The 11,483-nt window shown below is 38.4% G+C and overlaps 1 protein-coding gene across 2 annotated transcripts in view; it reads left to right on the top strand.

The window, feature by feature from the left end:
• Window positions 1-1,336: 1,336 nt before the first annotated feature.
• aqr (aquarius intron-binding spliceosomal factor) overlaps window positions 1,337-11,483 on the top strand; it is a 48,135-nt gene continuing 37,988 nt past the window's right edge. Inside the window, exons 1-9 of one of the 2 annotated variants that reach the window (XM_026285267.1) lie at window positions 1,337-1,703; window positions 1,788-1,844; window positions 2,075-2,115; window positions 2,315-2,350; window positions 2,430-2,550; window positions 2,902-3,042; window positions 7,773-7,841; window positions 8,105-8,205; window positions 8,287-8,363. In XM_026285267.1, the coding sequence (XP_026141052.1) occupies window positions 1,626-1,703; window positions 1,788-1,844; window positions 2,075-2,115; window positions 2,315-2,350; window positions 2,430-2,550; window positions 2,902-3,042; window positions 7,773-7,841; window positions 8,105-8,205; window positions 8,287-8,363 (721 nt within the window). In that variant the 5' untranslated portion in view covers window positions 1,337-1,625. The remainder of the gene's footprint in view (window positions 1,704-1,787; window positions 1,845-2,074; window positions 2,116-2,314; window positions 2,351-2,429; window positions 2,551-2,901; window positions 3,043-7,772; window positions 7,842-8,104; window positions 8,206-8,286; window positions 8,364-11,483) is intronic. The other variant, XM_026285268.1, reaches the window with a different exon arrangement.

Here is an 11,483-nt window from a genome sequence, read left to right as displayed (position 1 = left end):
TCAGCTGGAAATTCAAAAGTGATGTTTCTCTCTGGAAAGAAAAATAAAGATATTAAACTGAAACTGTACAGGAATAATCTGGAAAGAGTTTTTGGGGGGTTTGGTTTGATTCATGACTAACATGGAGATCACACATTAACAAGTGGAGGATAAATGTAAAAAATGTATTGAACATTATGAAGTGTCTTACAGGAGTGGAGTGGGGAGCAGGATTTGAAGGGACAGATAGATAGTCACCCAACCAAAAGAGTGTTACAAGACAATTGGGAAAAGGGAAAGAGGGGAAAATGTAGTTTTGGTTGGACAGGAGATGATGCTGCACGTGACCTGGGAGGATATGGAAAGGGGTTTTGTTCAACTCTGGTATGGTTTGACACTCCAATAGTGGATCTGAAGGTATTACAGACCAAAATAGCAAACTATCAAGTTGATTTGGTGAGTGGATTTTATAGACATGTGAACCAAAAATAACATTAATTTTTAGCAAGTTTTTTACAGATGGATCAAAAGACCCCAAAACATGAGTTACAGGTGGTGCAATTGTAGTTTCCAAACAGAAGAGTAAAAAGAGCAGGTGAATTCAGATCACTTAAGTGTTTATGATGTTGAGCTGTTTGATATTTTGATGACATTAGAATGGATTGAATGTGTAAGGAATAACTGACTCTGGGCCGTTGAATTATTAAAATAATTGCACACCTCAGAACGTTCGTCAACCAATCAGATTCAAGCATCCAACGGCTTCAAAATAGATAAGAAAGCACTGCAAAAAGAGAGTATAGAAACAGTCATCAGTCTTTCAATATCAGAAGGAAAGAGTATAGTGTGGGGGAAAAATATCTGAGAATGACACCACAGCTGGGATGAAAAACTAAAAGGAAGACATTTATATGATTAAAGAAAAGAGTCAGCAGTGTGGAAAATAAGGGAGGAAACAGGAGAGAAGAGATTATTATGACCAGTTTAAGAATTAAAAAGCACTCTTCATATCATGGGAAAACATCCAGCTGTGTTTTGTGACCGGTGCCAAATAGAATATGTCCTTATTAATTGTAGAAAAAAATATGAATATATTACAGAGGATGGATATGCTAAATGACATGGAAATAATAGGACCAATAAGACGTGGAGTAAAGAGTATACTGGACTGCAGTAGGATCTTTATACAGTCTACGAGCAGAAGTGAACAAGGAACGAAATATTTTATGATTTGCTTTCTGACTAAAACGGGACTCATGACAACTACATTATACTAATGTATATTGGAAATAACAAGAACCTGAAGATGGCAGTAATGCGAGGTTAAGGACTCAAGCGGTCGTGTAAAGCCAAAGAAGAAGAAGAAAGCGGAAGTTGTCATCAGCCGCCACTTTCAGTTGCACATGTTAGCATACAGCTAAAGCTACGCAACGTTTTCATGACGTTTCTGTTATAAACAAAGTTTGAATTGATTGAGTTCACACCGCAGCGTATATTTAATCTATTCTGGTTTTCAGCAGTGAATGCTGAAAGATGTGAATGAAACTTTCAGGCATCGAGTAGATAAACAGACGCCTGTAGCGATCGTAAGGCACCGGATTATTATTATATTTGTTCAGTTTGCTGGTTTGTCACCGATCGTGTGAATGATGCAGAAGGACTCGAGGGTGATGAAGACCTCTGCGCCTCCGGTGTCTCAGATCAACGCGGAGTATGTGACTCAGGTGAGTTAGAGGACTTTATCAACTCAGATCAGCACCAGACGGGCTTAACTTACTTAACTCCTCTTTGTGTTTCTCTCTCTTCAGCTTTCAAACAAATACTGGGCTCCTCATGTCAAGAACAAACTACCATTCGATCCTCAGGTGAGGCTTTGACCTTTAATCCTCCTTTAGCCTCAGTCTGCAGGACTTGACTTTACAGAATATATATATATATAAAGAGAGATATTACTCGAAATATAGATCCTAAAGGTTTGTTGTCTTCTGTTCATGTATTGTTGTGTATGTCCAGAAATGCATTTTCAATGCAGTGAATGATCAACTAGCTTAATTCAGGATGTGACTTATAACAATTGAATATTTTCTGTTTTCAGGTCATTGAAGACATTTATCAGAATGAGATTCTTAAATCAAAGTAAGAATTTTTATGTTTAGTTCTTGCTTTATTATTATTATAAATACTGTGGTCGTTGTTATTGTTATAGTCTGTCAGACTTTCCACTAAGAGCTTGTTGTAGAAATTAGTGAAAGCAGAGCTGCTGTTGTCTTGTGTACTATATGAAACTGTTTTAAATGGAAAAACTTTGATGCATGTTGGCTGTTTGTTTTTTTAGATTTGCGATCAGAAAGATCATGCTGTTGGAGTTCAGGTTGGTGTTTCCGCTCAGGTCTGGTTGTGTGGTGGATCTGTAGGACTGCTGGTTTGCTGATGCTCTGTTGGTTTTACAGCCAGTATCTGGAGAACTACCTGTGGCCCAACTACACGCCTGAAGCCTCCAGTAACGGCTACCTGATGTCCATCTGCTGTATCGTCAATGAGAAGTTTAGAGAAAATGTTCCAGCGTGGGAGGTTTGTGTTAAACCGTGGATGAATGGGTAGATTGCATGTGAAACACTTGCAATGCTATGTCAAATAAAAGTTACACTTCTGTACATGAATGACATTGATTACAACACATTCACTACTGATGTGCACACATTTTGACACACTGTATTGAAAATACAAATTCAGATTTAATTACTGAGATTTTCTTTTCAGTTCAGTATTTGGGCTAAATGAAAACTGCTTTCGGATTTGGTGTTTTGGTAAAAATTTTGTTTCGGTGCATGACTTTTTTTGCATTGACACATTTTTAACGACAACATCAGAACCGATTTCAGATCCACAGTAACAGTTTGAGCCAAATTTCTGTCTCTTCAGGTTTTTAAGCGTGCGCCCACACACTTCCCTCACTTCTTCAAGTGTGTGATGGAGTCGTGTCTGTCCGGTGAGGAGCTCGGCCTGCCGCTGAAGGAGCAAACCGTGCTGCTGCTCTTCCTCGATCACTGCTTCAACAGTCTGGTTAGTTACCAATCATTAGCAGTGGTTAATAACCTCCTGTGTTTGCATTTGTTGATTTTGGCTACAATTGCTAATGAGCTGTTGTTTCCTGGGCGCATCACTTGGTGGCACTGTGGCCTTGCACAGAGCAAACACACTGAAATATGTTTTATTTTATTTATTTTTTAACTGCACTTAAGAAACAAGTACAAAACACTTTAGAAATGACACCAAATAGCAGTTATAATGACAACTTAAATTCAAAGATGTGTTAGTCTATTTTTGGGTTGTTGCTAATTAGGGATGTCAAATTTCGATTATTTCCATGATCGATCGTCGTTTAAATTAACGATCAATTAATCGATTAATCGTTAACCATAATACTGCAAAATGCTTCTATTGCAGGCACGCAGTCAGCGGTATGACAGGATGTGCAAAAGCCACACACACACACAAAACGCTTTCTCACTTGAATTAAAGAGGTTTTAGTCTGAATAAAATGATGCTAGTAGCAGGATTATAAAATGAATAGATGCGATTATGACCATTTGATAAAATGAAGAGAGCGCGCCATACTTTTGAGGTCATTTTACTTTGTTGACAGTTTCCAATCCCGCACGGAGAACGCTGAACGCGCCTCTTTAAATGGTTTTGTGGTGCTCGTTGTTGTATTTTAAAGCACAATTGCGATGTTTTCAACTGACATTATTGTATAAAATTATCCGAAATGTGGAGCGCGTGTGACTGCGCTGCACATTAAGTGAACTACATCGGCGCTGCTGCACCAAAACACAGTTGCTCACATTAATTTGATCCTGCTGGATTCTGTCCTAGAAAATGTCAGATTTTTAAAAATCCGGCATACAGCGCATTAGATCGTGACAGTGCATGCGTGCACGAGGATGAGCGAGCGCGGCTTTGGCTAGATTTATTTGGAGGTTATTGCTCATGTCTCATTCGGCACAAATCGAAATGTTTCCATATTCGCAATGTATTTGAATGTTAAACTATTATTTATAATGTAAACTAGGCTTGTACTTAACACGCATTCGCATATAGACGGAAAAGATGATCCTCTTCATATGAGCAAAAACGTCCTTGGCATAACAGCAGAGTGGACCGGTATACTACGGTCTATTTAAACTGACCAGTGTAACCTTTTAATGTTTAGTTGACATTTTATTTTGATAATGAACAGACTGCGATGTAAGTTTGAATCGCTAGAATATAGCTACGTGTGCAGCAAGCTCCGGGGCGATCGAAACAGCTGAGACATTAAAAATATTTATATATTTTCCGCAAAAGTGTTTACTTTCATTTGTGCACACACAATAAAAACAGAAGATTTGTGCTCTTGTAAAATAAAGCAAACAAACAGAATGCGTTGTCATCCTTTTTTTTTTTTTGTGAATTTATGGAGCGCCCACACTTCTGTTTTAAATCCGTTAATCTTAATTATTTAAGTCGGATATATTTCGCATAGCCTATTAAAAAAAAAAAAAAAAAAAAAAAACATGAAAACAAATTGTTATTTTTATGTTGGGCCTATTACTTAGTAGGCTATACATTTTCCTTAAAGCATCCCATTTTGTCCCAGGGCTTAGAACCTGTGCCCTAGTCAGGTCCATGCAGAAACTTGTGAACGATGCTCGGCGTCATCGTTTAGTGACAGCAGTGAATGCTCCAGGAATGTGTCGGTCACAGCGCCTATTAATCGCTGTTTTGAATCCAGCAATTATTTATTTAGAAATGATAAGATCTGATTATGATAAGTGTGGTATAAAAGCTTTGTTTATTAGAGGAATAATAGGTTAACTGGAAAATGTTAGATCGCGACCATGCTTTTGGACCCCATAGTCTTCATTTACGCGGCTTTGTTCTGGTTTGCCGGTTGGTCACGAATTTCCACAAATTCAGTATATTTAGGCATTGTTTCTTTTCCTAAATCTTCATAGTCTAACCCTCTAATTTCCCAGGTTTATTTTATTATCTTTCGCTTTTAATAACTGTTTTCGCATCTCTTACTGTGGTAAACATGGGAAGGGAAATTAAAGATTTCATGAATTAAGAATTCGTTCGATTTATTAATTTGTTCCCTTATTTCACTTAAATCATGGGTTATTTAGGAATCAAAATTAATGAAACATGGACAATTGCCACATTAATAATTCGTAGGAATGAATTAACAAGTTGTAGGAATGAATAGACTAGAGCTGAAACAACGAATCGATTTAATCGATTAAAATCGATTATTAAAATAGTTGTCAACTAATTTAGTAATCGATTCGTCGCTAAATAAATTTTATTTGCCATAAGCGGCTCATTTCGTGCATATTTCAAATCTGCGGTGACCAAAGTGTGGCAGTAATGAGCCACCGGAGGTTTTACTCAGCCAGTACAGCAGGTGAAGTAGCGAATAGCCAATAGCTGGCCTCGTTTTATGTCACGTGCTTCCCGAACAGCGTCTCTGCAGCATTCAGCGGGAAGTGGGAGTACTTTACTTTGAGCCTTCAAAATGAAGAGTAACCTGTAAACTCTGCACTACTGAACTGTTTAAGGGGCCGTTCACATATCGTGTCTTTTGCGTGCTCAAGTTCGTTATTTCCTATGTAGGCGCGCAGTATGCACTCTCATAATGGAAGCGACGCGGTGCGATGCGCCCGTTTTTCCAGGCCCGTCCACACCGCATCCATTTATCCTTTGCTGAAATTTCCGGGTCTTAATGCAGAGGGCACGTCATGGAGAGCACGTCATGGTTGCTTAGCAAAGGCAGACGCCTCAGGGGCGCTTCTGCCCGAGCGCTTTGGAAAGAAGGAGAAAGCGGCGCGACTAGCGTTTTCCACGCGTTTTTAGGTGCGATATGTGAACGGCCCCTAAGAATTTTATTTGTGCAGATTCTCCAGTACAAGGTTGTTTGCAAATGTTTAGTCGTAAAAGCTGATAACATTACTTTTTAACAGTTAACATTTAAAGCTTTACAAACATGTTATGTGATCAGTTTGTCGTTTACCAGTTCATAATTCAGTCGTGCAGACTAATTATGACTGAATGAGAGAGGTAAATGTTTGAGTATATTTAAAATGCACTTCTTTTCTAAGTATTCACTGCTCTTTTTCACACAGCAGGTTTTTTGTGTGTGTCCCAATTTTTTTTTCTGGACAACCTTCTGATGGATTTTACTTTAAATTGTGAGTTCCATTCAGGTTTCATGCCATTGGCACTTTTTTTCGAAGGATTGTTTACAATTTCACAGCATAAGCTATAAAGCTTTTTCCCAGTAAATAATAAAATACAATGCACTGCAATTTTATTCTGTTTTATCCTTATACTTCGTGAAAATATGTTCCCAAAGATTCCTTAAGCTTTGTTTGGGATGTTAAACTACTTTAGGAGCTCTAAGGACTGCCATGGTGAAAACAATATTTGAAATCTCCTTGTGAATTTTGCTAGAGTATGGGTCAGTGTTTTGATTGCAGAAGAGTTCGACAAAGGATTACTAACATAATAAAACAACTCCAGGTATATTTTTGATGAGGATATGACAATGCAAAATGGTTAAAATCTCTTAAAAATCTATGCTGAATGATAAAGACCCTTTATTAATAATTTACTTGGGGAAAAAATGGAAAAAAACTAAAATATAAGTACATAAACTGATTAATCGATTAATCGTAAAAATAATCGACAGATTAATCGATTATCAAAATAATCGTTAGTTGCAGCCCTAGAATAGACTACCTGTCCTGTCACTGTGTCCCGCAGCCCTGCAAAGCGCACGATATAAAACAGTTATCTGATGAAATGATTAGTAACTACATTTCTATTGCATTTAATGTTGAAGAACTTTTATGTTGTTTCTATTTGAATGTACTTTAAAGTTTAAATCACATTAAAAGCTTAATTTGTACATTTTGAATGATGATGCTTTTATATATCGTCACCGTCACTGACAGCCGCTCGCACGTGTTGAGTGCGCATGAGCCGCACGCAGCCCAACATTGAATCGGTTAACCGACCATCGATAGCCTTAATCGATTGCATCTCTTATCGACAATTAATCGATCATCGATTAATCGTTGACATCCCTATTGCTAATTTAAGTCATGCTGTCTCCCCATTCTAAAGCAGATGGTGCATTTGCATTGTTGATGAGTTTGTCTAGTGTTTGTATGCTAATCGTGTGTATTTCTGTTTATGCATGCACTGTGGAGGAAGGTTTTCTGTTTGAGTATCAATAGAAAGACCATCATAGGCCTATAATGTCCCTGATTAAATGTTAGGGATGGTGCAATCATGCTGTGGTCAGAGAGCATCCGTCATGACTGAACTCTGCATTATTAACGAGTCATGAGCTGATGAATGCTTTCTATAGTGCAAGTACAGATGCTGTGACAGGGTCCAGTGCAGAAAATTACACCTGTAGTGAATCTGCATTTTCACTCTCGGTTTTTTCTGTTTGAGAATTTGATTGTATTTGGAAATAAATGGTAAGTGCATTTTTTTGTTTGTTTTTTTCCCACATACAGAAGACAAGTAGCATTAGTAAGTGGCAGGAGCACATGGACATTGATGATACAACAGTGTTTGATTTGAACTATATAGAGATTGCATCCAGTGATCAGCAACACAAACTGAAAAAAAGAAATGTCTTCAAAAGCTCTGTATTTGAACTAATGTGATGTGAGGTTCAGCTTCATCCCTGTTAAAGCAGAACTAACAGAAGATATTTTTCTCTTTCTTTGTGACTACAGGAAGTGGACTTGATCCGTGAGCAGGTGCAGAAGCTGGTCTCTCTGCCCATGTGGATGTGTCTGCTGCCGGTGAATATTACTGCGTTTCATGTCCTAAATGAGCGTTATATCCTGCTGTCCATTACATCAGCCATATTTTACAAAATGAATGCGTTACAGTACAAAAACTCAATATTATACTCAGTATAACTTTGTCTTATTACATTTTTTTATTACATGCACTATTACATATTATTTTCATTTTATGCATTACTATATATTTCATGCATGGATACTTGATGTTTTGAGATTTGAGATTTTTGAAAGTGACTCCGGATTTTGTGGTTATTCAGACGAGGCTGCAGCAGGAACTGAAGAAGGTCCCAAAACTGCAGAAGTTCTGGAACCTCATTAAGAAGAACTATGAGAAGATGGAGCCGCAGGAGATGGAGCAGTAAGACACAGCCTCACGCCCCATAAACCTGAAACACCTCCAAACTGTGTCCTGTGAGTCTCATGAACTGTGTTTCCACAGAGCTAAGAAGGAGCGCACCTTTCTCGCTTCCCTCATCAAGAAATTCCTGGTGGTGCTCATGTCCATCCCTGCAGCAGGTAAACCTGTTTATTCACACCAGCGTTTCAGGGTGATTATACATATATTTGGCTTTGAATATCATTGATTGTATTTATGCCTTCCCCTACAGTATAAAACACACACACACACATATAGGTGTGTTTATGTATGCATGTATGTGTTTTTTTGTTTCTGAAAGAAGTCTTTTATGCTTACCAAGACTAAATTAATTTGGTCACAAAAACTGTAATATTGTAAAATATTTCCATTTAAAATAGCTGTTCTATTTTAACTTCGTAAAGCTTAATATTAGAAATAAGTCAGAAAAATCTAATCTTGCATGTGTGTTTTTTTTGTTGAGTATCATATTAAATACACCAGGCTTTGATGGCTTATAGTCTGACATAGTGATAATATAGACAATATGGAATATGGAGCTCATACTTGAAGATATGCACAAAAATATTTTAGTGCAAATTAACACTAGAACTACCAAGGCAGTCATTTTGACCGTTTTAAAGATTTGCAATGTAATAACTTTGTTGAAATAAAACCCATATAACTACAGTTCCATGACTTTTCTTAAATTAATGTAAATTTTATTTTAACATTGTTATTTTATTAAAATTACAAAACACAAAAGAGTTCTGAGTATTTCTACCTTGAATGGCCATAGCGGTCAATTTGACCGCACATATTACAGGCGTTGTATCTCCTCAGCGCTTTTTCCCGTCGTTAAAGATGTGCGTAGCTGTTGCCTAGCAACCTTTCTCTGGCAGTTTTGTATGCTTTTGCTAAGCTAAAACTTAGCTTTACCGTCAAAATGTCAACAAGAAAGAAAATGACTGTCACTGAGGTTTTATCCTTGCTTGAGAACATTGATGATGCAGAGTCTGATGGAGGAGCAGAGAGCGATGTCTCTTGGTCTCTTGACAGTTCGTCTGACACTGATTCTGAGAGTGATTCAGAGTTTATTATCTGTCCTAATATAACAGAACTATTTATTCATTCTAGATTTCATTAGAGGCTGCATTGTTTCCGATTTGTGTGGTCCAAACATTTCCGATAATGCTAAAGCATTGTAAACTCCAAAAGTCATAATGTATTGAATAAAGACAGATGTAATCATTTCCAAACTTAACAATATGTTTTTATCAAATAGAGATCACGATTCTGAAATAAACGAAATAATGTGTGTCCAAAAATGGCTGCAGTCTATGTAAAAGCATTTAATTAATTTGAATTGTTATATGTATTTCAAATATAATATTTAATACATCAGTATTTAACATTTAACTTATCGAAAAGTGGTTTGAATGAAAGAATTAATGACTCATAAATGCTTCTCTTGGATAAATACTGCTGTTTTACTTCACTTGTCTTCTTCGTGTATTTGAATAAATCTCTTGAATGAATGATTCAATGATAAATAATCTATTGGCAGAACAATGCAATCGATGCAAATGTTATTTGAAGTCTCAATTACTTTCAAAATGACTTTCTCTAATTTGAACGCTACCAAAGACATCGATGTTTAGGCCCTCACCTAAAAGTTCTTGCAGAAAACATAACACCTCTGCCACCAAACAGTGAAAAGGAACATTTTGCGTTTGCTCAAAGCTCAAACTCATTCCATTTGCCGCCAAATGCAGAGTGCATCGAAACCGCTCTCTCATTTTGAATAGTTTCAATCATCCTCAGAGGCAAACCCGTAACACTTGAATTCAACCTCTCACAGGCCAGGCCCAAAGAGCCACTTTGTCCGCTGCCGGTTGAAAAGTCTCTCTATGCGCTTGTGATAGGAGGTCTTTGTGCAATAGATGCACCGTCTCCCATCAGAGAGAATAATAGAGGACAATGAGTATTTTGGAGCAAGGTGAAGAAATCTAGGGCACCTCGGCCAAACCTCTACAACAACTGGTTCACTACCTGAGTTTGGAGAGTCCATTTCCTGTACAGAGCGTTCCCCCTTGACAGGAGATCTGCCCCTGCATTCATTGTTCCCGGGACACGAGTCACCTGTAATGAATTGATTTCCTTTCTCTGTTCTGCTACCGCACATTGCACCCCAACATGCAGCGACACTCTCTCCAGCAGCGGACAGCTCGCAGCCAATGTCAATCACATTATCTCTTTGTGGTTGAGGTGGCGCTTTGGACATAAGCTCTGTGCTGCTACCCAGCACTGAAACTCTCAATCGCAACAGCCCCAATGGGATGACAGACACGGTTTGGGCCATCAGCACCAGATGACGTAAATATAGTCTGAATAAGACTTTTATTCCTCTCTTGAAAAGGGAGAGACAACCACGAATTGACCTGATGCGCTCATCTGATAGAAACGCTTGAAGCAGCTCTTGAGTTTATGATTGATGGAGAATTAAGTAAATCCAAGCTGCTTCAGTTCAGTCAGTGTTCATCTGGAAATACTACTAACAATTTGGAGTTAATTGATATTAACTATAGTTCAGGAGCAGGGCCACGCCTCCCTTTTCATCCATTCAGCCAACCTTCTCCCACATTATGTCTCTATCAGGTTGTATCAGGGGGTCCTCATTGTCTGGCCTAAATATATATTAGAGACGGTACTCCCACCCTGAGTCTCCCTGAGCCATCAATTCAAGATGCCCTGATCATCCTGACCATCATCCCATTCCCTCGACCCCCTCATCCTCTTTCTACTCTTCCCCAGTTTTGTAGCTGGTTTGTGGCATGGTCTTAGTTAGTGAAATCAAACGAATTCTTAAGTTTGCTTGATAAAAATCAGTAAGAATTTGACCACAAAAAGACAGATGAAGCAGCAGCTAAAGGGGATGTTTGGACAATGACACTAAAAGACCTCGCCTGCATTTGTGCTACAAGTTAAGATGGGACTGATTTCTGTTACCCATAAGGCCTCGTTCTTCCTGCCGCCCCTCAGGCAGTGATTTATTTTTCTCTCTGTTTTCACTGTCCTGTGACATGACCCAGCTTCAGAGCAGCTGATGCTCTCCTGTGGGCTCCTCTCACCGCTCTGCTAACACAGGCCCACGTGCCCCCCTCCCATCATCCACCTGTTCAGTCTGGAGATGGTGTGGCACACACTGTTTATGAGACCATCACAATACTGTCACACTCTCTCTTCACTGCATTTCCCTCTGAACGCAGATCCAGCATCCA

Source organism: Carassius auratus, chromosome 17 (assembly GCF_003368295.1).
Source record: "Carassius auratus strain Wakin chromosome 17, ASM336829v1, whole genome shotgun sequence".
NCBI lineage: Eukaryota > Metazoa > Chordata > Actinopteri > Cypriniformes > Cyprinidae > Carassius > Carassius auratus.
Note: the sequence above shows the minus strand (reverse complement) of the source record. Positions and strands in the feature narration are given on the sequence as shown.